The sequence below is a fragment of the Penicillium daleae genome (genome assembly GCF_028827525.1).
Source record: "Penicillium daleae strain IBT 16125 chromosome Unknown utg000009l_segment0_segment0, whole genome shotgun sequence".
In the NCBI taxonomy this organism is placed as follows: domain Eukaryota; kingdom Fungi; phylum Ascomycota; class Eurotiomycetes; order Eurotiales; family Aspergillaceae; genus Penicillium; species Penicillium daleae.
In genome coordinates, this window is record NW_026623157.1 from 810,641 (window position 1) to 835,816 (window position 25,176).

General features: G+C 52.2%; 9 protein-coding genes across 9 annotated transcripts; 3 read left to right on the forward strand and 6 right to left on the reverse strand.

Annotated features, from left to right (window-relative positions):
- Positions 1–145: 145 nt before the first annotated feature.
- On the forward strand, positions 146–2,689 carry N7458_011495 (putative sugar hydrolase; the record flags this gene model as incomplete). The annotated part of the gene is made up of 5 exons (XM_056914877.1): positions 146–178; positions 244–358; positions 422–485; positions 540–1,473; positions 1,547–2,689. 5 exons carry the CDS (start codon positions 146–148, stop codon positions 2,687–2,689), a joined length of 2,289 nt encoding a protein of 762 aa, XP_056759631.1.
- Positions 2,690–2,998: 309 nt separating this feature from the next.
- Positions 2,999–6,628, reverse strand: N7458_011496 (uncharacterized protein; the record flags this gene model as incomplete). Its single annotated transcript, XM_056914878.1, has 1 exon — positions 2,999–6,628. The coding sequence occupies one exon, from the start codon at positions 6,626–6,628 to the stop codon at positions 2,999–3,001; it is 3,630 nt and encodes a 1,209-aa protein (XP_056759632.1).
- A 746-nt stretch (positions 6,629–7,374) lies between these two features.
- N7458_011497 (pre-rRNA-processing protein ESF1) lies at positions 7,375–9,625 on the reverse strand (the record flags this gene model as incomplete). The annotated part of the gene is made up of 2 exons (XM_056914879.1): positions 7,375–9,485; positions 9,559–9,625. The coding sequence occupies 2 exons, from the start codon at positions 9,623–9,625 to the stop codon at positions 7,375–7,377; spliced, it is 2,178 nt and encodes a 725-aa protein (XP_056759633.1).
- A 470-nt stretch (positions 9,626–10,095) lies between these two features.
- On the reverse strand, positions 10,096–11,875 carry N7458_011498 (uridine kinase family protein; the record flags this gene model as incomplete). The annotated part of the gene is made up of 7 exons (XM_056914880.1): positions 10,096–10,579; positions 10,642–10,873; positions 10,928–10,969; positions 11,028–11,235; positions 11,303–11,447; positions 11,511–11,638; positions 11,705–11,875. 7 exons carry the CDS (start codon positions 11,873–11,875, stop codon positions 10,096–10,098), a joined length of 1,410 nt encoding a protein of 469 aa, XP_056759634.1.
- A 372-nt stretch (positions 11,876–12,247) lies between these two features.
- N7458_011499 (glucose-induced degradation complex GID8) lies at positions 12,248–13,585 on the forward strand (the record flags this gene model as incomplete). The annotated part of the gene is made up of 4 exons (XM_056914881.1): positions 12,248–12,265; positions 12,324–12,403; positions 12,632–12,827; positions 13,049–13,585. 4 exons carry the CDS (start codon positions 12,248–12,250, stop codon positions 13,583–13,585), a joined length of 831 nt encoding a protein of 276 aa, XP_056759635.1.
- Positions 13,586–14,361: 776 nt separating this feature from the next.
- Positions 14,362–16,663, reverse strand: N7458_011500 (putative NADH-ubiquinone oxidoreductase 64 kDa subunit; the record flags this gene model as incomplete). Its single annotated transcript, XM_056914882.1, has 5 exons — positions 14,362–14,378; positions 14,443–15,174; positions 15,227–15,377; positions 15,431–15,771; positions 15,844–16,663. The coding sequence occupies 5 exons, from the start codon at positions 16,661–16,663 to the stop codon at positions 14,362–14,364; spliced, it is 2,061 nt and encodes a 686-aa protein (XP_056759636.1).
- A 700-nt stretch (positions 16,664–17,363) lies between these two features.
- N7458_011501 (putative sister chromatid cohesion protein Mis4) lies at positions 17,364–22,887 on the reverse strand (the record flags this gene model as incomplete). The annotated part of the gene is made up of 4 exons (XM_056914883.1): positions 17,364–22,192; positions 22,252–22,388; positions 22,446–22,635; positions 22,710–22,887. The coding sequence occupies 4 exons, from the start codon at positions 22,885–22,887 to the stop codon at positions 17,364–17,366; spliced, it is 5,334 nt and encodes a 1,777-aa protein (XP_056759637.1).
- A 363-nt stretch (positions 22,888–23,250) lies between these two features.
- Positions 23,251–23,739, forward strand: N7458_011502 (DNA-directed RNA polymerase I core subunit RPA12; the record flags this gene model as incomplete). The annotated part of the gene is made up of 3 exons (XM_056914884.1): positions 23,251–23,365; positions 23,420–23,651; positions 23,721–23,739. 3 exons carry the CDS (start codon positions 23,251–23,253, stop codon positions 23,737–23,739), a joined length of 366 nt encoding a protein of 121 aa, XP_056759638.1.
- Positions 23,740–23,844: 105 nt separating this feature from the next.
- Positions 23,845–24,956, reverse strand: N7458_011503 (deoxyhypusine monooxygenase; the record flags this gene model as incomplete). Its single annotated transcript, XM_056914885.1, has 2 exons — positions 23,845–24,370; positions 24,466–24,956. The coding sequence occupies 2 exons, from the start codon at positions 24,954–24,956 to the stop codon at positions 23,845–23,847; spliced, it is 1,017 nt and encodes a 338-aa protein (XP_056759639.1).
- Positions 24,957–25,176: the final 220 nt, after the last annotated feature.

A 25,176-nucleotide genomic window follows, 5' to 3' on the forward strand; every position in this document is an offset into this window, starting at 1 on the left:
GTTTCTCTTCTAATTATTCTCGTTTCTTGTCGCCCTGACAAGAAGAGTCCTTGAAGAGATTCATTGCCTTGAGGCAGCTCGGGGGTCTCTGCGGCATTACACTTAGCAAAACAGTCCGAGCCGGCGCAACAGCCATTGAGAAAAGATGAAGTTCACCGAGGGAATGTGGTCCCTTCAGGTATGTGTAAACCAATGGCAAAGGGATTATTTCCTTCACATGAATGCTGACTGCGGGATTTGTAGGAAGGCGTTCGCATTGAGTGGATGAGCAACATCGAGCGACTGCGCACTGAGAACGAGACGGTTCATCTACTTCTGAACAAACTCCAGAGAAGCCGTGGAGACACCTTGAACTCACGTATGTACTAGCGAGCATCAAGAATCTTGAATTCTCCGAGAGAGTATACTAACAACCGCATAGCCACCATCTCGGCGCAAGTCACCTCGCCACAGGAAGGAATAATCGGCGTCAAGCTCGTCCACTGGTGAGATTCCAAGAAGGCCGGTATCGTAATTGAGTATAACTAACTCCCAAAAAGGGCTGGACAAGTCGACAATGGTCCGCACTATCATCTCAACACAACCACTGGCCACACCAACATCACACACGACAAGGATACTAACAAACTCAACTACACTAGTGGTCCTCTAGCCCTGGACGTCAACACCGCAGCCAACGAGCTCGACTTTATCTTCCGCTCCCCAAGCGGCAAGAAACTCACCGGCCACTCATGGCGCTCAATCGGATACGTCGCAGACCAACGCACCGAGAAGCACCGCTACGAAGACGGGATCTACGCAGAGAAGCAGGGCTACATACTCGCGGAGCTCGATCTCGGTGTAGGCGAGAAAGTCTACGGCCTGGGTGAACGGTTCGGTCCGTTTGTTAAGAATGGGCAGACCGTGGATATGTGGAACGAGGATGGTGGTACCAGTTCTGAGCTGGCGTATAAGAATATCCCATTCTACATGTCCTCGAAGGGATATGGTGTGTTTGTCAATCACCCTGGCAAGATTAGTCTCGAGGTTCAATCTGAGCGGACTACAAGAGTTAATATCTCCGTGCCGGGAGAGGAAATTGAGTACTTCATCGTCTACGGTGACTCGCCCAAGGATGTCCTGCGGAGATATACTACTCTTACGGGTCGGCCGGGCTTGGTTCCATCTTGGAGCTACAATCTCTGGCTGACGACCAGTTTCACGACCAACTACGACGAGCAAACAGTGACAGGATTCCTGGATGGATTCCGGGACCGTGATATCCCACTGGGGGTCTTCCATTTCGACTGCTTCTGGATGAAGTCGTACCAATGGTGCGACTTCCAATTCGACGAGGAGATGTTCCCCGACGCAGGAGGATATCTTAAGCGCCTAAAGGAGCGTGGTCTACGCATCAGCGTCTGGATAAACCCCTACGTCGGACAAGCATCCCCTCTATTCGAAGAAGGCAAGAAGAACGGATACTTCATCAAGGTCAGCTCCAATTCTCCCCCCTCCCTCTCGACATATCTTCAAAATAAATCCACAATTCTAACACCCATCGCAGCGCACCGATGGCTCCGTCTGGCAATGGGACTTCTGGCAAGCCGGCATGGCCGTCGTCGACTTCACCAACCCCGCCGCCTGCACCTGGTACAGCAGCCACCTCGAACGCCTAATGAGCATGGGCGTGGACAGCTTCAAAACCGACTTCGCCGAACGCATCCCCGTCAAGGGCATCAAATACCACAACAACGCCGATCCAGAACGCATGCACAACTACTACGCCCTCCTCTACAACCGCATCGTCTACGAAACCCTCAGCAACCGCGTCGGTCCCAATCAAGGCCTCCTCTTCGCTCGCAGCACCGCACCAGGCGGCCAAGCATACCCCGTCCACTGGGGCGGTGACTGCGAGAGCACCTTTGAAGCGATGGCCGAGTCATTGCGCGGTGGCCTTAGTCTCATGTTATGCGGGTATATTTTCTGGGCGTCTGATATTGGCGGATTCGAAGGAACACCACCACCAGCGCTGTACAAGCGATGGGTGCAATTCGGCCTGTTATCATCACACTCGCGACTGCACGGGTCCTCCTCGTTCCGCGTCCCGTGGATCTACGGCGAAGATTGCTCGGCCGTGTTGCGCGATTGCGTGAAGCGCAAGATCCTGCTTACGCCGTATATCCTTGCCGAAGCTTTGCGGGGCCATCGTGAGGGAACTCCGCTCATGAGAGCACTTTTCTTGGAGTTCCCTGCGGACTTGAATACGTATGCTATTGATACGCAGTATATGTTTGGGTCGAACTTGTTGGTTGCACCTGTGTTCTCTGAGGATGGCGAGGTTACGTTCTACGTGCCGAAGACCGAGGATGAGGGTGCTGGCAAGTGGGTGTCTTGGTTTGATCATTCCAAGTCGTATGAGGGTGGACAGTGGTACACGGAGACTCATGACTTTGATACATTGCCTATCCTGATCCGCCCGGGCTCGGTGACGGTGACAAATCCTAAGATCAAGGCGCCAGAGGATGATGCGCTGCAGGGGATTCAGTTGTTGATCAATGGCACTTTGCCTGCTGGGACTGCTGTCGAGGTTGTGAATCCGGGTCAGACTGATCAGGTCCTGAAGACGCTGCGGTTGACTACTGCTGCTGATGGCAAGATTGTTGACGTGGAAGGTCATGAAGTGGAGGTGGTTTATATTGGACAGTGAAGGAGGTAACCATGTTTATGAGGTGTGGACTAGGATACTGGCATAGAGGACTAGACCTTTTACGAAAAACAAATTGCGATGGAATTATTAAAATCATCAAAGATGAATCTTTGAGAGTAATGCGTGAGGCATAGCTAAGCCTCAACAGAAAGATGGGTATCATAATCAAACAAGCAACGCAAATGCAAAATCAAAGAAAAGTGAGTAGATCACAATACCAGTGATGTGAATCTACTCCGATCGAATCAACTCTCACAAGCAAGGAGAGAGTGAAGAAATTGAAGCCACCGATGAGATCTCATCATGAGATCACCAGCAGTCCTCCACCTCCAGCAGCCAGCCCCGGATCCCTTGACGCAGGGTATTATCAGCCCCTGCCAACGCCCGTCGCCGCTCACGGTCAGCGATTGCCAGCTCACTTTCCACATCCTCCCGGCAGTGCTCGGCGGTGACAGACCGAACAACCTCCTCGAGGGCCCCAAGCACCATCTTTCGGCACTCTGCTCGCGGGACCTCAACGGGTGGGGCTTCTTCCCCCCGAGGAGTTGTTTGGCCTTTGTCTTCGCCACGCCGAGCACGTGAGGGAGACGGCGCACGAGAATGCGCCAGTGAAGAGTGGCCACTGTGACCGAGCACTCGCTCCACAGCATCCACCAGAATCCCATCAAGGTCCATGACAGGCTCCTCGATGAACTTCTCCTCCACATGATTCTCTTGTGCTTCGGAGAAAGTTGCATCGGGAGACTTGCCATGGCCAGTGAAGAAACTGGTGAAGTGTGAAGCGGAGCTTGCACCTCCGCCCGAACTGCGAGAGCTGCCCGCGTACAGTGCGTTGACGGGCGATGGGGGCGTGTTACTCTGCCCATAGTGGTCGCCCACGATGATCTTCCGCCTCAACCGGAGACGCTTCACGGTTGAGCTCCTGGTATCGGCGATCAACGTGGTCGCCACGTCCACCCACCTCTCTGAGCCCTCCGCATCCGGAGTCATGGGGATGTAAGGCGTAGGCTCCGCCCGCATGGCTCTCTTAATGTCCGCCTCAATCGCAGCATACGGTCGGACCGCTTGGAGCGAGAAATCTTCATGGAAAAACTTCAGCCAACCAGCAACGTGAGTACTGGGGCCGTCGGCTTCCTTCATGGTACTGTGGAACCCAGACCCACTACTATGTGTTGAAGCCATCGCATCCATGCTTGTGACCGATGTGCGAGTCTTTCTGGGAGAGGCAATTGTAGAGTCTCCGGATGAAGACAGGGACAAGAAACCAGGCAGGGGGAGATCAACATCGACCACGCCCTCATCCGCACGAACGGAAAGCTTCAGGGGGGACTCGCGGACCTGACTCGTAAGTGACGATGGCTCGGGAGAATCGTCCTCGGCACTATTGGTAGTGGCTGGAATGGAGATGTTACCACTCGGCGCGGCCTCGAGCCGATGTCCCGCTTCAGTCTCGGCGACTTCTTTGACCATCTGGGACAGAGTAGGCTGAGCCTGAGGGGGCGGACCGGAGATTGTAGAAACCGATCGCTTGCGAGCTTCTGATGGCGAATAGTAATCAGTCCCATCGGTGGACGACTCCTGTCGGGAGCTCCAAAGTCCAGAGAAGATACCACCCCATCGGCCTCCACCAGAAGGAAGGCTGCCATTTCCGCTCAAGACTGAGCTCTCACTCCGTTGTAGACTCTTCAGCAAGGTCTCCGATGCCAGGCTCTCATTGGTATCTGCGGCACTGTGATCAGATCCTCCCTGGCTGGAACGGGTTTGCTGGGACGTGAAATGCGGTACGGGAACCGTGCTACTCTGAGTGGTCATCGAGGTCGTGGCACCACTGGTATTCTGTGCCCGAATGTCCTTCGGTTGGATAGTCGCACTCAAGGTTTTGATCGAACGAGCATCTGATCCTCTGCGAGCTGCAGCAGTAGAGGATACGGGGGTGGCGGGGTCGACCCCATCGGCAGGGCGTTGAGCGGTGTCCTGGGACGAAATGCTGACAGAACGCCTGTGATGATCGGTTTCACTCGACATCAATCTTTGAGCACGAGCACGTCGTTCGATGGCTCTGCGGAGTGACTCTTGGCGAAGCACTGGTACGGCTGGGGGGCTTTGGGAGATGGCACGCATCGATGTCGATGTACCGGGTCGCATCGGCGAAGGCAGGGGCTCCAGGCGCTGCTTGGAAGGAAGGAATGCGGAGAGCAAGAAGATCAGGCGACGGGCAGTCATCTTGTCTGGACAGATGACAACGGTTCGGTGGGTCAAGATGGGGTCACTGTCCTGTTGAGCCTTTTGCTGCTGATTGTGACGGCGACGGTACCATTCTGGTCCCAAGATATTCAGCCATTCTGTGTGGTTACCCAAAAACGCAGTCAGCAGAACAAGGAAAAAGAAATTTGCATCCTTGTCGCCCAAGCCACGGACAATGGAACGTCCTTCCTCTCGCCACACTCCCCATCGGCTCTGACCGGTTAGGACATAGGGAGTTTGAAGAGCCAGGCTGATTCGACGAGAACTGCGGATTGCCTCCTCTTTGAGCTTAGAGTTCAGGGACAGTAGGTTAGCGGGAAGATGAACGATCGTCTGGTTCGTCCTCTGCATATTTGGGGGCTTGGCAGGCTTTGGGTGAGCCCCTGATGTAGAATCCACCCTCTTCAGCAGGTAAAGAATCTCGTTCCGAGCTAGCCTTTCAAGATGAGACAAAGTCCGGGTTATGACATCCCAGTGGTCAACTAGAAGGTCCAGACGCTCGTCCAAGCTAGCTGGAGGAGAGGCAGCGGACAAGCTATCGTCAAGGAAGGCACCCGGCCAGCGATAATCCGAATCCAAGGAGCTCGACATGCCGACTCGGGGCGAATCAGGACCGAGGGTGCTGAATCGAGATACCGGTCGTCCGGAATTCCGAGCCAGCAAAGGGATCTGAATCGTAATGGCGACCGCATACATTGGTGTTTTCTTCTCCTTGATCTTCTTTCGTTTGGATACGTCCGGGAAGGGAAAGCCCATCTCAGGAAGAGACTCTTGGTAGATGGCATTGGCGTAATCGTTCCTTTCAGCGGATGCCTCGGCTCCTTCTGGAAGGTTGACGCTGAACATGCGAGTCACCAGAACCGTGACCTTCGCGGGTGGTTTGCCCTCCTGCACTCGCGGAGGCCCCATCAACCCTGAAGGGCTGCCAGTGGTGTATGCACGTGCCAATGGACTCCGAACAGCTGGAGATGAGCTCGTAACCATCCCCGGCTCATCATCCGCGGATATAATATGCATTTTCGTTGAGGATCCACGGTAGCTGAAAGCACTGCTGCCGAAGATGCAGTTGAGCAAGCCGGTATCGTTAGAATCGGAGCCATGACGGGTTACCCCAGGTTCATGCCACGTTCCTGCTGGGGCCAGTGTGGAGCTACGACCTCGGGCTCGCGAGAAAGCGCCAGGGCTTGCGGGACTTGAGCGCCGTGCATCGGCAGCTGTGGAGAGCGGGCTGGATTCGACGACGGAGGATTGCGGGAGGAAGGTTCGACGGGAACCGCGAGTGAGGCTGGATACAGTGCGTGAATGTCGGGCACCGGGCTGATCAAGGCCTTGAGCGTCGATACCAAGGCCAGTGGGGGGCTGGTCAGGGGAGGCACGTGTGTCCAGCAGAACGCACGCATCGCGATCACCTAAGGCATTCTGAGCCACAATCACCCGGAAGTCTTTGATGGCGTCCAGTTCTAACCCTCCGCGGTCGTCATAAGCACCGGCTGTGGAGGCATTGGGGGAGTGGAAGGTTGTCTGCAATGGATATGTATGGGTGTTGGAACGGCGAAGAAGGCTAGCGTCGGGAAAGAGAAGGCCGGAGGTGTGCTCCTCCTCGGTCACTGATTCGAGCGGTGTTCCATGATTTCGTGACGAGTACGCCGCCGGGTTGAGGCTTGAGGCAGCGGTGCTGAGCAGTCGGCCCAACATGGTGAAACCACCCGGGGGTGTGCAAGGCCGCCGTTAGAGAGGTACTTGGAAGTGCAGGGAAAACGGAAACGGTCCGGTCAAGAAACGCAGTGTAACAATGGGTAGGAGACAGCTAGATGAATCTAGACTGCATCTACCCATGACCTAATTCCACTGGGCAGAGACCATCCTCAAGAGATGGTGGGGGAGACCTGAAGGTGCGATCGAGATTCGATGGAGGGGGAAAGAGTTGGAGAAGGGAAAGTGGGATGGGCTGCAGTGCAGTGGGGACGTCTGGGGAGATGGCAATGGGGTGGGAATTGGTAGATGAGGACCCCACAGATTGAAAGGAATCGAGGTCAAGCAAAAGAAACCCAACGGGACAGAGAAGGTCAGAGGAGAGAGAAAGAGAGATCTTGCCGGAGGAGAGTGGGGAGTGGTGGGATCAAGAAAGGGTGGAGAGGGAGGGATGAAAGGGCGGTGAAGAAGGAACAACGGGGCCTACCACATGATCTCAGCCTCAAGCTTGGGAAGGTGACACTGCAGTCAGTCGCTGATGCTGGTCGACTCGGTGAGGGCCTCTGAGTGACTTTAGTGACTGTGATCGAGATGTGTCGGTGTCGAGATCAGATGGGATACGTAACATATGACAGGTGATATACGATAGATGACAGGAGTTAGATACGAATGATATGAAGATCTATGGTGGGTTTCATCATGCCGCTAGAGAAATAGACTATACCAATATCAACAGGAGCTTTTTATGTTCACGCTTTGGACCGCCGCTTGACCTTATCAGCCAATTGTTTCAAGTCATCAAGTCCAGAGTCCTTCGAGGCCTTCTTTTGCTTCTTGGACCGATCCCGGCTGTCTGTAGGTGCCTCCGGTTCACCGTCATCTCCGGTGTGTCGGCGCTTACGACCCTCGTCCAAGAGGGCCTTCATGCCGGAGGTCGCCTTGAACCGGGGGTTGGTCGGGTCAATGGCAAATTCGTGACTCTCGAACAGGCGAGAGAACCGGGGATCGTTGACATTGACATTGAAGTCGTCGGTGACAGCAGCCTCCTGGTTCTTGTTCTTGCCCTTGCCCTTGCTCTTGCCCTTCCGTCGGGCCTGTTTCTCTGCCTTCTCAATCTCGTTCATGTCAAAGTGCTGGATCTTTGCCTTCTCATCGTCCAGCATCAGCAACTCGAGCTCGGCACGTTGGGCTGCCGAGGCAGCTTCCTCCGCAGCACGTTCCTCGCGCTTCTTGCGCTTCTCCTCCTTACGACGAGCCGCAGACGTAGCCTTGCCACTAGGATCGTTGAAGAATGGATCGTTGAAGCCCAAGTCTTCCTCCTCGGCTGGGTTGGGTTCGTTCTCAGCATCAGAACCACTCTCCGCCTCCTTAGATTCAGAAGGATCCTCGCCCTGTTTCTCAGCCTGGCGTCTTTCCTTGCGTCGCTTCTTGCGTTCACGCTCCTTCCGCACATAACGCTCAAGGGCGGTCTCCTCAATTTGGGGCTCGTTCTCAAAGATACTTGTATCCTTGCCACGGCCGCCCGCGAGACCAGATGTGAAGGTAACCTCCATCTCACCGACGGGGCCAGCGGACTTGGAAGAAGGAGTAGGTTTGGTGCTCAGACCAAGCAATTCACGCATGCGTTGTCTCTCGGCCTCCTTCTTGGAAAGCTTGACGCTTGTGCCTTCGTTTGCAGTGTTATCAACAACCTCCACACCGCCATCTTCCTCGTCCTCGCTGTCAGAACTGTCGCTCCCTAGGTATGCTTTCAGGTCATTCTCGTCGATTTCTTTCCGAGAACCGCGGAACGCCCGAGCCTGTGCCTCTTTTCGTGACTTGTCGTCCGCATCCCAGGTCAGCTTGACCTTGCTGTGCTGCAAAGCATCTGTCACGAATTCGTTCGGCTTGTATCCATCGGGGATTCGAGAGCACGTATCGCGAGGCTTGTCATCGGAGAAATCGGTATCATCGGGGACGAAGCGGAGGTCGAAAAAGTTGGCACTGGAAAGGTATTCGGCGCCATCGACGAGGTCGTAAACGTGCTTGGCACATTCCTTATTTGAGAACGTAAGGATGGCGTAAAAGTAGCGCAGCCGCTCAAGCTGGTATTGGCGCAGTTTCGTAGAGTTGAATTCTTCACCCGTGTCGGCCTTGAGCAAAGACTTCTTGATTTGCTCCTCCTCTTCCTCGGAATCAAGTTCCTCTTCCTCATCCTCATCCGCAGCGTCTCCCTTGGCCGAGGCAAAGATCTCTCTTGGAGGGCCCTCAATCTCTTCCTTTTCCATTCGCTCCTTTCCAAATTCACTGGGGTAAACGGTGACATTTTGGACGCGACCACCCGCTGGTAGGAAACTGGAGAAACAGGCCATCAAGTCCTCAGCACGGATGTTGTCCCAATCCAAGTTGACAACTGCGACGCGGTTCGTAACCTCTCCAAGTGGCACATTGGCTTGCTGCTTGTCTGGGAACTCGACCTCGTCGTCTTCATTCTCCACCTCATCTTCTTCCTCCTCGTCGCTGGAGCTCTCTTCGGAAGATGATTCTGTGAAGCCACCATCTCTAGCAGGATCATATGAACGTTCTTCCACGCGCTTCAACTCTTTTTGCACCTCGTCGTCGTCATCCGCGTTCAGATCATCCTCGTCCTCGTCCGCTTCATCCTCCTCGTCATCATCTTCCAAGCTGTAAAACTTCTTCAGCTGTTTCTTGGTGTCATCCTTTGCAAGTTTGCGACCATATCGATCAACGGCAGCATTTCGAGAGAAGTCCTTATCATCGAGCATGTGCGCAAAGCGCTTGTCGAGTTTGACACGAGTCTGGCGCTTGCTCGGTAGGCGATAACGAGGGTCAGATTGGATATTAGCAAAACGGGGATCAGCTATATATTTCAGTCAGTTAGTGATCTTGCGCATGTGGAAATTAACTTCTTGTTAACTCGGGACTGCACGTACTGATCACCGGGCCAGCTTCGCCTCTGGCTCCGGCCTTCTTGGACTTCTTCTTGTCCTGGCCTGCCATTGTGGAGTCGAGCTGTGTGCAGCAATGCAATCAGGCTTTTGATTGACAAAATGAAACCAGCTGACAGAAGCTTAACGAGCGCTCGTTAATTATAAGAAATGAACTGTCCAGCGCAAAACCGCGGACAAATTTCTTTTTTCTGCCGGTATTTTGGTAGGCGGTGTGTAGGCACGTGAATTTTTCCCCAAAAGGAAATCCTCGGGCCTCATTTGATTGGTCAAGATCTCTAGATAATACAATACCAGATCATGTATTCACTTGGGTTGATTTGGCTTGTCATAGTTCCAAATGCTGGATGGCCAAATTGGAGACCGAGGGTTACGACTTTTTCAATTGCCAGCAAGTCGTCCCCAGCCTCGCACCAGGGAGTTCGAGGGTTATAATATTTATGTACTTCATTGACTCGAGCGACTTCCTTATGTACTTGATAAAGGGGGTAACGAGAGTGAAAAAGAGACCATGAGGATAGCCTAGCATCCAAAATACCGCCTCTCCATCCACCTCGGCTCGCCATTCGCCTCAATACGACCAACAATGACATTGATCTTGGGGAAGACTGCAACCAGGCGCTTGATACCAGTTTCACCTGCAGCACATGTCACGAAGACAATCTTCTCTTCCAGCACACCGTGGTCAATCAAGACACGTACGGCCATCAAGGCAGCTCCTCCACTTGCCATCTGTGGGTCCAGAAGCATGACCATGGAATGGTCCTCGAGCTGGGGAGGAAGCTTGAGGTAATGCAGCTCTGGCTCAGAGCTGCTTACATCAGTCTGAATGAGAAGACGGCCGGTAACGCAATCGGGGATGGTCCGCTTTAGGGCAGTCTCCAGACAAGAGCCTCCACGTAGGATGGCAACTGCAGATACAGAGCCCTTCGGGTTGAGGCCCATGTACCTATTGCCGTGAGGCGTCTCCACTGTGGTCTGGACATAAGTTGTCAAGTCTAGGGCTCTGCAGGATCGATGAAGGTCAGCAATCAGAGTCGGGGCCATGGAGGGGGCGAGGTGACGAACTTCTCAATAAGAATCGACGCAAGTCGATCGAAGTAGAAGACAAAGTCCACATGTTCCGTTGCTGGGTCTTGCAGAACGGTATTCATTCCCACGAACTGCGGTGTCGAAGGCATAACATGCACGTTGGCCGGCAGTTCGACCTTGGCAGCCAAAAAACCAAGCTTCCGAAGACCTTCAGTATGCTTCTCTGACTTATCCTGGAGCTTGCGCTGAATGTGCTTCACGACCATATCTTCAGTAGGTTAGCCGGTCAGGCTGGAAGCAGCATTCTATAAGAATAACTTACCAATAGCGGTCGTGTTTTCAATACCACGAGGAATGATGATATCTACGTCAAAAGTTAGTCCACATGGAACTGGTCAGAATGGAGATTGAGAATAGCATACCAGAAATCGGTCGCTGAGGTTCCACATATTTGGTAAAGGACGGTTTCACAAAGGCAAACCATTGCTTGATGATACCCTCAATGTCTCGACCTCGTTCGCGGACGTCGCGAAGGACTGCGATTTGAGCAAGAATCAGTACCAAACCCTTGGTGAAGTAGAAAGGGTGATCTCCAACCTCTGCGTCCCAAGCAAACATCCATGTCAGCTTCTACGAAGATCTGACAGAGGTTATCAGCTAAGCTGGCCAAGTTCCACAGGAAGTGTCTCAATTATACCTTGACATCGAGTAGGCTCAAAATTCTGGGATCATGGAGAGCCAGAATTCCCTCGAGAATGAGCACTCGGGGTGAATACAATGTGGTGGTCTGGGTTTGCCGCTGGTGATCGGCAAACGAGTAGACCGGAATATGGGCCTTCTTGCTTCAAGCACATTCCCGGTTAGAGACGGTCAAACATAAAGATCAAGGGACGAAAAGATTTTACCCTTGCTTCAACTCTCGGAGAGTATCTACCAGAAGGTCAAAATCAATTGACTCTGGGCAGTCAAAGTCATATTCATTAGCATGGGCTTTGCGATGTTCCTCGGGAGTCAAAGTCTTGTAGAACGAATCCTGTTGGGCGGTTGGGTGTTAGAAGCTCCCAGCACTATCGAAAAACTCGACATCTGCTCTGCATACCATGACCAGAATCACCACCCAAGGCAGATTCAGCGACTTCACGATCTCCATAGCCACTGAAGTTTTGCCGGAGCCGGAGCTCCCAGCAATACCAATGATGCTCAAGTCCTGCCATGGCGGAGAGTACTTGACCTCCGGAACAAGCGAATAGAACGGCGATGTCGACTCCATATTCACTGTCAGAGGAGCCTCACACCATGGCACCTGGACACAGGCACTCGTAAAAATAGGTTCTTTGGGACTTCAGAGCGGGGATGGCGGCGTTATCATGCGATTTTGCTGGACTCGGCCTCAGTTACGATCGATTGGGCTTAGCGCGTGACCCGGGTTTCGCTTGTGGCTGACATAATCACTGAAGTCATTTTCTTTCTTCCGCAACTCCCAATTTCCTCTTTTCTTTTCACTTCTGCTCTTCAGGGCTTCTTCTCCCACCAGCGTTCTGCCTTTCCCCCATGGCTTTCGTCTCTCGGGCCGCCCTTCAGCTTTTCACATAGCTGATCCATTTGCAATCCTGCCACACGGTGGTAGCGTACACCACACACAATGTCCTCCGCTAATCTTGTATGCTGCTTGGCGTGTTGACACCTGTGAGATACTGGGATTTTTTAACACTGCACAGATGTCTCGTACTCCCTCAACTGCAACGCCAACATGGCACCAGTTCGAGCGGAAGGTCGATGAGGTCAAGCCATCCAAAACGTGAGTCGCCATCCTGCTTTCCAGCTACCCGTCAAGTCCCCACCTCTTGCCCCTTTTTGCGTGCCGTGACATGATGTATCTTGAACTCAAGTTGGGAATCTCTCTGAAATACCTTGAGGAGAAACACGTTGACTTGTCTATCTGACCCCTTTGTCACATCTTTTTTCATTCTGCTTGTGATCAACATGACTTGGTTATCTGCCACAGCTGCTAATGCCCAAGCTCTAGTGACATTAATTACTTGGTCATGGACTACCTCATCACCAATGGCTACCCTGCTGCCGCGAGTAAATTCGCTGTTGAGGCCAACATCCAACTGCGGACCGATCTCGAGTCGATTCAAGAACGTGTTGAGATTCGGACCTTCATTCACTCGGGGAACATCCAGGCAGCCATTGAAAAGATCAACGAGCTGAATCCTCAGGTAAGAATCTGTTCCATCCTTCCTTCTTCACGTTTACCACCTCCATCCCCTGTTGTTATGATTATATAAAGTTTCATGCACCACTCCTATTACACCCTTCGGGGAGTTGCGGATAATCAAACATCTTCAGTCCTCAGTATGAATAGCAACCAATGCCTTCAATCTGACTTGCACATCTCACATGCATCATTCCATATGCAGCGGCTAACCAGATTGACCAGATTCTCGATGAAAACCCTGCGCTGCATTTCGCTCTCCTGCGTCTGCAGCTGGTAGAACTAATCCGCACCTGCACTGCCAATCCAGACGGCGATATCAGTCCCGCTCTGGAGTTCGCAACCACGCAGCTAGCCCCTCGGGCTCCGACCAACCCACAGTTCCTCGAGGACTTGGAGCGGACCCTTGCTCTACTGATATTCCCCAGTGACAACCTATCCCCCTCCCTCGCCTTCCTCCTAGATCCCAGCCTCCGTAAGGACATCGCTCAGCGAGTCAACGAGGCCATTCTCCAGAATCAAGGCGCTCGTAAAGAAGCGCGCCTGCGCAATCTCGTCAAGCTTCGCGCTTTCGCCGAACACAAGGCCCGCGATGCTAAGAAGGATATTCCCGATAAGCTGGACATAGGCCTGCTTGGCGACAGCCATGATAACCAGTCCAGTAACAACAGTAATGATGCGACCAACCACGGAAGCACCCAGAATGGCTCTGGTGACACTGTGATGGCCAATAATGGCGATGTGGATACCATGGTCGCTTGAGGTCTACATGTCGCTGTGGAGTCAACCCTGCCGACTTTTTTGCAAGCGACATTATTGCGACTTCTCTTTTATTTCTACTTTCTCTGGTTTTCTTAGCGAGGCGCTTCTGGGGCTGTGTCCATGGCTGGTTGGCGTTCTGACAATCTCTTCGGGTCGGGGACCTCAGGCCTGAGGTCAATACAAATACATTTTCGTCACGAATTTTCCTGTATCATTATCCATGAATGAGAATCAATCTGACTGTACTTGGAATGCACCTCATGATCATTTAGTAAGATGCCGCTGCTTGGCAGCCATTCTGTAAGATGGATGTAGCCCTAGTAACCACTAAAGAAGGGTTGGAGGTTACCGTCACATGTTCGCTGAGTGCATAAAACAAAATATATATCTAGTGTTTTGACCAAGGGCCAGACTAATTTCGGGTTAAAGTGTACATACACAATTTAGGCTATAGATATACCAGATGTATGTAGACATGTGCAAATAAGTTCATGAAGTAGAGCAAAAAATCGGACACATAAAAAAACAAATAAGAAAGTGTTTATGGGTATGGCCAACCCGGCCCATACAACAAACACAAGCTAACCAACTCATCATGACTTGAATCACAAGGATGATTGAGATGAAAGAAGCTCCAGCTCTAGGCTGGCTCAATGGAGCAAACAGTGATCTATGAATGTCTCATGCCGAACCAGCGAAGCATCAGATAGGAAAGCGCTGCATCCTTATCGGAAATGTCTAGGATGACAGGGCCTGAAGAAAGAGGTGGATATGGTTTAGAAGCTCATAATATCTGTGAGACAGCATTAGTCAAATGATTCGGGTTAGATTAGGGTGCAGCGAAGGAATGAACATACCTCTTCCGAAAAGAGCACGCTTCGCCCAATCCATCGCCAACATACACCTTGTGCGGAAACTGACACTCTCCGCAAAGTAAATACTGCGCCAGAGATACATGGCAATAACGCCACCACTGAATGTCATGCCGCCGAAATCGAAGATAGCAGCGTTGCTGATATACGCCAGACTGCCAAGGTGCTTGTACTTGAATGCCTTAAAGACAGCTTCGTCAAGGTCACCGTAGTCGATCTCATTAGCCTTGAGACCGGGAAGGGCGGCGGCGATCTTGGACAGTTTCCGGCCTAGGTAGACACCTTGTTGATTAGCGCGCTGGGCAGTGGCAGGCAAGGAAGTGAGCTTGGTATCGATCTGGTGCAGGAGCTCAGACAGCTCGCCGTAGTCGAGGGTGCCGGAGTGGTCGACATCGTACAGTTCGAAGAGGCGATCCAGACGACGGAGATGGCTCGATGCTTGTGGGAAGCGCTTCTTCACACGGTTGGCAACGTCGCGCCATTCGGAGAAGGTCAGGTGCACTTTCTCAGGGTCACGGCCCTTCTCCCAGGCGATGGTGCGTAGGAACTTGATAATGTTTCCAGCAACGTTATTCTGGACGGTTGAACAGTCGCCAATAGCGTAGACGTCGCCCAGAGGAGCACCGATCACGCGGAGGTGGGAGTCGGTTTCCAGGGCGTGCTTGTTGTTTTGCCCTTCGAGCTTGTTGGAAAGGGTCTCGCAGATCTCGGCGCGAGCTGGAGAAGTAGTTAGAGATCATCCATTAATACGACAAAGGGAAGAACTCACAAACTCCGGTAGACCAAAGGCAGAAGCCGGTAGGGATTTCCTTGGTGACGGTCTTGCCATCTTCGACCTGGGTGAAGAGTACGCGGTCCTTCTGAACCTCCTTAACTCGGGCATTGGTCAAGACGTCAACGCCGTCACGGGAGAAACGGCCCTATTCTGCATTAGTATAAACAGAGATCGCCGCTAGTCAGTGAGATCGCATACCTCAGCGTATTTGGAAAGTGCTTCGTCGTAGGTGTTCAAAATGTGACTTCGGCTTTGAATGATATGGACGGAAATCTCGTTGCGGACAATGCGAGGGAACGAATGGAGCAGATCCTCGTTGAGCAGATCGAACAGCTCGGCAGCGAATTCGACACCAGTAGGGCCACCACCGCAGACAACGAAAGACAGCAGGCGCCTGCGCTCCTCGTCACTAGTAGTGGGGAGACAGGCCTGTTCCATGTTATCCAGCACCTTGTTCTTAATCTTTCGAGCGTCGTCAATGGTCTTCAGGAAGTTGCAGTTCTCGAGACCCTTGACACCGTGTGGATTTGTCACGCAGCCTAACAGTATGTTCAGTTAGTTCAGCAGTCCGCAGAATCGCCCCCAAGTTGTCGCCAAATCATCACACATACCAACACCAACAACAAGCTTATCATAAGGAAGGTAGAAGTTCTGCGTATTTCCATCCTGATCAACCTGAGAGACCTCAACCAGCTTATGCGAGAAATCGACATCCGTCGCCGAAGCCTTCAAGAAATGACCATGAACACGATCGATAATGCGTCGTACGGGTTCAACCAGAGACCGAAGACCAAGCGTGCCAACCGTGGCAGATGGCAACATGGGAGTAAACAGGAAGTAATTAGTCGGAGAAACAACAGTAACGTGGTAGTCACCGGGGTTCAGATTCTTGAGCAGCGCAATGCTACCCCAACCAGTACCCAGGATGACCAGACGAGGCTTATCCTTCTGCTCAATCATAGATTCCGAATCGTAGTCGCCAACAAGAAAATCCGCAATTGGCAAATTCTTGGGGCCGCCGCGGCGCGGGTTGAGCGCCAATTCAGAGACAGGGATATCCTCCGCGCTTGGAGACTCGCGGTATGTACTAGCATCGTAGAGGAAGAAGGCGACGACAACGACGCCTGTACCGATAACAAAGAAACCACAAAGGGCGAATGTCTTGTAAAGAGCTGCAAGAACCTTTGGCCGCTGCTTGACGGTAACATTTGCAGCGGCCTTATCGGACTGGAACCGGATCGGTATCGAGACATTGGGAGTCAGGCCGTAGGGACGCCGGGGCAGAGGTCGGCGAGAGGAGGTGTTCAACGAGCGGGCGATAGGAAATTTGGCAGCCAAAGAAGTCTTTGAGGCTTTGAGACCGGTTGCCAGAGATCCAATTGACCTCAGCGCAGGGCCGTCCGGACGACCCCGGAGCAGTGCCGCGCGCATCGTGAGGGAGTGCAGCCGCAGGAGAGGTCAAGGGAGTGGAGATAAGCTATGAACGGACGTGAACCAGACAGGACCAAGCCTGCCGGCAAATTTACAGAAGAAGCGACCTCGAATGTCTTTGTGGTAACGAAAGGAGGTATTGGGAGAGAAATGGAAGCAAAATACTACAGCAACATTTGCGTGCCAGCTCGATCGGCCGACGTCATGTACAGGTCACGTGGGACCGGGAGTCGGCATGCGCTGCGGAAAGTGGAGTCAGTAAAAACAGGACTGGACAGGAGTATACATCCGTGGCGACTCGGAATATTATTAGCACGCGTGGCTGGATTGAAGTAAATTCTATTATATACTCATTAGAAAAATTGAGGTCAACGAGTCGTAAGTACTGTAGAGTAGCTCTGCAACTCTGTAGAAGCAAATGAACCCTCTCCGCTCGCGCCGCAACATGCATAAGAACGTAGGCAAAATAAGCTATGTATCATCCGCCGCCGGTCTTGGTATAGTAAGAGAAGCCGTTCCCGGTGAATACCCACGAGTGCAGAAAGGAAAATATCAGAGTAAACGCCGGCCCTCGCCTGATATGCAAGATTGAAAAGACAAGAGAACCCTCCAGAGAGAGAGACGGAGGGAGTGTAAAATGTTTGGACCGCATGCGCGTCCGGGGGACTTTTTCTTCTTTTTTGTCAGGATGGGCATCTCCTTAGTCCCAGCCATCGTCCGACTCGGCACTGGATGGCTTCCTGCCGACGGAGCTCTTGCGAGCCTTCGGTCGCTTGTTGAGACCGGTACTAGAAACAGAGCTCTTGCGCTTCATTGGACGAGATCCACCAAAGCCAGTCATGTCATCGACATCTCCGATTGCATCTAGGCTATCGTCCACATCTTTCTCCCGGTCGACTTTGAACTCTTCATCAATCGCCAGCAATGTGGAGAATTCACGGCATTTGGCAAGCATAGCCTCTTCACTGTCGAGCGATGCCATGTTTCTCACAACGGCTTCCCAGAACTTTTCACCGGTCACACCGTGAACCTTGGTGGCCGCTCGGTTGAGTTCCTTGGCGCTTTGCTTGCCGTTGCCATCCTTGTCTTTATGGTGTGAATTGAGTCCATAGAGACGGCGCAGATGAGTTCGTGCTTCCCAAAGCATCGACAGCGATGCAGCGGCCGTGGTCAACAGTCGAAGAGTAGCGGGGTTGACGGGCTGCGAGACACTTGGAGGGATCGGTATTGGCACATCAGGGGCCAGGCTCATCATTCCCGTTGGAGTCTCGACAACAGGTGGGCCGATTGGGCTAGGGAATAGATCGGTTTCGATGGCATGTGCAACAACAGTGCCGGTCGACGAGACAATACGCTCAATGCATCCAATCGTGGGAAGCAATTCAGCCATCTGCGCATAGTCGAAATATGCCAGATTCTGAGAGATGAAGCGAGCCATGAGGAGATGTTCCGGTGGGTCACCAGAGGCATCGAGCTTTTTCAATTCAAAGTCGGCCTTGGAGCAAAGATTTGACAGGAATTTCTTTTGGTACCGACTGTTGCTGATCTTAACGATTTCGAAGAGAGGGGCGAGCTTTGCAACGTAAGGTCGAGGAGTCGCGCCATTTGAATCGCCAACCACATCGCGCTGATAGTAGAAAGCTTCTTGAATAGCACGCATGTACTCTCGTTCAAACATGGATTCGAATTGCTGATGGATCATCTTATGCGTGTCAAAGGCGACCTTGGCGATTTTTGGATCTGTGGATGTCTCCAGCGAGACGAGCACACCTGCACATTCCTTGGGGTGCACTAATCCTTGACGGTTGATGCTTGCAATGAGCTCGATGGCAGTCAGTGCGTAAGCATCCTGACGCGATTGTGCGACCTTCAGCATGTTCTTGAGGAAGTGCTGAGCGATCAAAGCAGCAGCTCCATCATTGTCACTAGCTCTCAGAGACCCTCCAAGCCGGGTGGAATCCTCCTGGGCAGCAGCCTCGGCGGTAGGTACGACCCCCTTCTCGGTTTTGCCCTCGTGGATGAAAAAGAAATCCGCAAAGGATCGGAGCACAATGTGCTGCAAACCAGGTGCATCTTCCTTAAAAACCTGGGAGAACATCTTTCGCGTAGGCTCACGGCCAAACTGAGCTGGCCAAGATTGACAGATGGAACCCACGCTCTCGAGAGCGGTGACCCGAAGCTCAGTGGGCTGGTTGAAGCTGGTGAATGGGAGGATGCAGTCGACCATTAGTGCAGCAACGGAGCCGCCTGACCCAGTACTCCATGTTGGGAACGAGTTTTTGAAATGAGGAATGTACTTCTCGAGATCACAGTACCGTCCGACACAACCTGCGATTCTGAGGTAACTCTTGGCGCGTGCTGAAATCTTAGCATTGTCGGGAGATGACATATCGACACTTTTGTACTGCTGCAGTGGCTTCAGAACGGACAGAGTCAATTTGACCAAACGATCTGTGTTCTGCAAGACACCATTAATCGTCCAAAGACAAGCCATGACTTCATTCAACTCGGGACGGCCCAGCTTGGCGACACTCTTGAAGAGGTCATTCTGGACATCCTTAAGTAGCTTGTTATGGGAGGACGATAGGCATGGCAAGACACATCGGTAGATCACGACCACGGATCGGAACAAAAACAGGTCGTCTGCATTGGCAAGGTTACCGATATACGGATGCAAGGCTTCCAACTGATCTGGGCTGAACAGCTTTGCATTGGCCTTGGCAAAGACAGTGATAGTCTGGAGCAGAGCTTGCTTGAACTCTTGGGGAGAGGCATCTGCATCTTCCACAAGTCTCTGGAACATGATGGCTACCATTGATTTGCAGACTTTGAAATTCAAGCTGGCAGACTTTGACTTGTCTGAAAGTACTGCCCCCACACATATGCCAAGAGAGTCAAGAGCATTGTCGCTGCGCTCAACCAGGCTGACAATTAGTCCAACTTGTTCCCCGAGTGCCATTTTGAGCTTCGGTCCATCGGAGATAGAATCAATTGACTCATGGAAAGGCACAAGCCAGATTTCCTCGAAAGTCTGTCGAGCCAGGGTTGCAACACTTTCCTCATGATCACCAGTTCGCTGAAGAAAGCTGTCAAGGATGGCCAGTTTCAGCTCATGGCGAGATGTTTTGTGGTAGAGTTCCTTCAACAGACCAATGCAGCGCTTGCGAACACCGGCCGTTGGATCACCGGCGCAGGCAAGAATACTCCGGCACCCTTGCTCTTCGAGCACCGGTCGAAGGCCAATGCACTTGGCGATCAAGGATAGGGCAGAATCGCGGACCATAGGGGAAGCGTCCGTAGTGCACCGAAGGATCAGACGCATAACTGAAGCGTCCCGGTCGAGAAGATTGGGGTCCTTCTCAAGCATTTCAATGACACTCTTCAGACTTCGGCTGCGGACCTTGGCTTGGTCGCTGGCAATCGAGTTGAGAAGCACCTTGAGAATGGTGTCGAATGCCTTGCCGAAGCCCGAATTTAAGACTGTGAGGATATAGGCGAACTTTCCATGAATATTGCCTATAGAGTTGAACTTCCTGTGGGTCTCCAACCACCGGGAATCAGAGAACGACCTGGACAGGGAAACAACCAGTTCATTGGTCAAATCGTCTACCGGAATTTCCTCTTTGTCCTCGGAGTTGTAGTAAAGATTACAGACAACCTTCGCCCAAGCAGCCAAGTAGAAGCCCCGGGTGCTGGCCAGCTGAGAGCTATCCGAGCTCGTATCTTGCGACAAAAACTCGAGGGCCATACGGTAGGGACCGTTCGGCGCAACCAACTCTTGTGGGTGGAGCGCGCGACTGGAGAAGTCTTCGAATTGCTGCTTGAGGGAATAACTAAGCTCGCTATCGGCATCCTCCAAGGCTGGAAGCATGTGTTGAGCGGTTGCGATCAAATCTGAGATTGCAGAACCCATCCATCCTAGCAGTTCGAGAGCCATGCTTTTCGCTTGAGCAGAGCTCTTATCGAGATCTGCGATGCCGACCATGTGCGACGCCATGATGCGGAGAAGCAGCTCCGATGCGGGCCAATCTGTAGACCCAAGCACGTTGATCAAATCTTCGGTGAAGAGATCAAGGATGTTTCGGAATGGCTGATCGCCACTTTTGGTCGCGTTCATCGCACGCTGGACTATAAACGTCACAATGTATTGCGCACTTCGAATGGCATTGTCATATAGTCTGTTGACCTTAGCCGCCAGGCGCTCCAGAGACTCATCTAGCTCGTCATCATCGTCATCACCATCGTCCATTAGTTCATCATCGTCGTCATCTGTTGAGGCTTGCAGTCGACGTTTGGTCTTGGATCGTGAAGGAGTTTCCAACGCAGTGGTCTGTACGAGTTGAAGGACCAATGCAGTGAGAAGTTGAATATTTTTCCCATCAGCCAATTTAAACTGTCTGGCACTTTGACGAGTGGAAGGAAGCTTTTCCAGAGAACCCAGAATTTGGTCCAAAATATAGGACCGCTGGGCAGGGTATCTAGAGAAGATCTTTGCAAGCACGTCCATCGCTCCACGCCGTGCTGGTTCGAATTTCGAAGACCCGACAGCAGAATCTCTTTCATTGTGTGCATTCTCAACGAAGATCAACTTGGCGGCGAAGAATAGAGCGGAGTTGATAGAGCTTTCCGGCACCTCAATTCGAGACAAAAAGTCAGCGAACAGAGTCAATGCCTTCTTGCTTTGGTGAATCAGGCTTGCAATGATACGTCGTTGGGCTGAGAAGAACTTGAAATGCTCTGCATCCTTGCCGCCTGGACGTGATTCGACGGCTGGAATGATGCAATGGTCGAAAACTTGCTCAACAACAGGCGGAATGGCCTCGATGAGATCTTCAGGGCATAAATCTCGTTCCGTTTGGCGTCCAGACATTGTCTGCAGAAGTGTTCCAATGGCAAGCAAGGCATTCAGAACATCCTCAACTTTACCCAGCCATTCCTGAGTCTCGGCTTCGTTGAGTGGATCATGCAAAGTGAGTTGTGCGGATTGGGCAGCAAGGATAGGCTTTTCGCAAAGTTTCTGTATCCTCTTTAAATAGTCGGAGGGGATATCTTGGAGTCGGTCAAATCCGGAGACCTTCCGAATAGCTTTTTGTAGACGGGTATGGGCGTCGGAAGACAACACCAAACCGTGAACCTCCAATGACCTTGTATTCACAAATATTGGGTTTGGCCTGTCAGCAGTCGGGCCAATTGAGGCGTCCGGCTCGATTTGATCCTCTGCCTCGAAGACTTCGTGAAGAACATCTTGCAGTTTCAAAAGAGCCTCATCCGCTTCCGCCTTCTGATCCCTTAACCGCCTCGCCGTATTCTCATCTTCGTGACTGATCTTTGCCTTCGGTTTTGACTGTTTCATCAGTGAAGGCTTCGTTGGGATGACCACGGAGACTTGACTCGAAGGTTGTTGTGACTTTTCGAATGAAGTGGAATTCGTGCTGTTAGCGACGTATGCTTGCTGGTTCCAAGCTGTTGCGGCTTCTGATACGGTTTTCTTCTTTTCGGGTTTGACCTTGAGAGATAATGCCTCGGGATCTGCGATATGATTATTAGCTGAAGCTCAAAAAGTGTACATGGTTGGATTCTGCTCTCACATCTGAAGGCGATGTCCGTGGACTCCAGGATCATCTTCGCAAAGGAGCCGAGTTGATTGCGACAGGAGGAAGGGCCATCAGAGGTGATCGAGTGTGAGTGTTGACCGCGGTTGAAAGTAGGAGGAACCTTGAATTTACTGGCGAGAGAGATCTGTTAGTAAAGACGGAAGTGAAATCGTGAGGGATTGACATACAATTCCGTCAACTGGTCCCCATCTAGCAATTGTTGAAGGTATTCACGAGACGTCTCCAGGCGACTTGACTCGTCCAGATCGGACTGTATCTCCGCATCCAGCTCACTCAGGGTATTCCGACCAGCTTGAAGGACATGATTGATAGAGGTGGTATTCGACGGACGACCAACGTCAGGGCGTATCACGCAGTCTAAAAGTTCAAGAACGAGTTAGTTGATCTCTGCAGTCTCGGGATTCGGGGGATTAATTCATAGATAGACGGACCAAGTCCAAAGACAGGAGCGCTGGACATGGACGAGTATTGAAGCGCCTCATCCACGGATAACGGTCTGGACTGCGGCCTATGCTGGTTCTGGAACGACATGGTCGGACCATACGCCTGCTGCGCCTGTGGATGGCCGTTGATGACGACCTGTACCGCTGGGCGTCCATTGAGATCCATGTTGGCGGTTGCCGAGTCGAAAAGGGAAGGCGCTAATCAGACGGAGGGGGACCTGCTCGTGGCAGAGTCATGACAGAGGGGCTGAGCATCTATGGCATGCTTCTCGACACTCTTCTCGTACAGGACCGGGTTTAGATAGGCGGAAATCAGATCAGGGAGAGCTCACGATGACCATATTCGTTCATCATTTCATCGGGGTGTCTTATTGCCGCGTCTCACCGCCAGATGTGGTATCGTAGTGGCCCGTGCGGCCAAAAAAAGTCCCATGCCGCAACTTCGTCTTCAAATTGATCTCTATTGCTGATATTTTTGATTCTTGGCCAGACTCGCTCGTTACATTACGACTTACTACCAATTATCAAAATGTCGGCTATTGGATCATTGATTTTCTGCACGGATTGCGGCAATCTGCTGCGCGAGTCTACTGGAGATGAAAATGCGATCCTGCACTGCAATGTCTGCGGAGCACGGAATAAGGGTATGTGAACCAAACCGGGACCTGCAAGTTGTCTTTGATCTAATATTTCCTCAGATATCATTCCGCAAACCATCATCTCCGAGTCCAAGCCCTCTGCATTCCCTTCAGCGTTGAGATCCAAGCGCTCTGCGGTCCAGACTCTGTCTGCCGAAGATCGCAAGACCGAGGCTCTCACAAACCACACATGTAACAAGTGTGGAAGAAAGGAGATGTTCTTTACTACAGTCCAGCTGCGCAGTGCTGATGAGGGTAGTACTGTGTTCTATCGCTGTGTCTGCGGTTACAAGTATGTCTTCCCTCGAGCAAGCTCTAAATCGCATTCCTGGCTTAGCCTAATACTAATTTTGCCACGTAGGGAAACATCTAACAACTGAGAGTGGGAAAGAAAGGGCTGTACAAAAAGTAAAAGGGTTCCATGGGGATAAGAGTATCAAAATAACGACGTCATGACATGTTTTCCATTTTCTTCCAAAGATCCATCATGCCGCCGCGACAACGGTAGAGGCTCCATCTGGGATGAGGGCATACTCCATCTCCCCATTCTTCTCAAATTCTGCCATGTCAAGGGCCACGATCACGCTGTCACGCACCACTCGCTCGGGGTCATTGAGGAAGCCCTTCAGTATGTCCATCACGCCCTCTTCGTCGCCCAGGCTGCCAAGAGCCTCGGCCGCCTCGTGGCGCACCATACCGACTTCCTTCAAGTCACCAAGGCACTCCGTAAGGCAGGGGATCGAGGCGGGGTGGCCGAGCTGACCGAAGACGAATGCAACTTCGTGACGGAACAGGGCAGAGGGGTCCTTGAGACCCTTGGCAAGTGCGTTCACAGCGTCAACAGCAGTGGGAAGATCAGGAGGCGAGGCGAGGTCACGAAGAGCAAACAAGGCGCGGTATCTTTGGAAGAGAGGAAGCTTAGTGTCAAGCAATGTCTTCTCGAGGTCCGGGATGGAGGGCTCATTGGCCTGCAGAGGCATGGGCGGGGCAGGATCAATAGATGTAAAGTCGCTGTATTGTAAACAATATTAGCTTTGTCAAAAATTCACGCTGAGATAGGCTTGCTGTTTGCAACTGTAGCCCGGCCTGGTGTGGTTCGTGCGTACCTTGGCTTCAATTTCTCAGCCTTTCCCTGCTCTGAGTTCTCCCAGATAATGCGATCAACCGCAATGTCGCAAGTCTCCCGAATAACCTCCGCCTCATTTGGATCATCGCGCAACTTCTTCAAGATATCTAAACTCTCCGAGTATCCAAGGGCACCGAGAGCCTCGGCAGCCTCATGGCGGCACATCTCATCCTCCTCAGCATCCTTCACAACCTCCTGCAAGTATGGGACGGAGTCACGGTTCCTGGTCTGGCCCAGGCAGTATGCAAGCTCGTGCTTGAGGAGAGCCGATTGCGAGGCAAAGGCGGCGGCAATAGCTTGGATAGCGGGGAGAGTCTGTTCGGTGGTGGGTTGGAGGCAGGCGAGATGCTTGAGGGAGAAAAGAGCGCGGAAACGGCGGCCAAGAGGCTCGGACTCGCTGGTGAGGACCTTGCGGAGGGCGAAAACGGTGTCGGCGGCCCCGTTGGCCTCGGCAACAGCGGAGGTTGCCATGTTTAATGAGTGACAGAGGGGGAATCAGAAGGTAAAGATTGTAGAATGCTAAGTACAGTAGTGTGGAAAAGGCCGACAACACTTTTTTTGGGAGTACAGTAGATCTTATCATGAATTTCAGAGTGGGGTGGCGGGGCGGGGCCTGCGCCCATCCGGGTCTGGTTGGCCCGCGCAGAATTCTCTTTATGTACGGAGTACATAGCGGTCTTTCCCCTTTTGT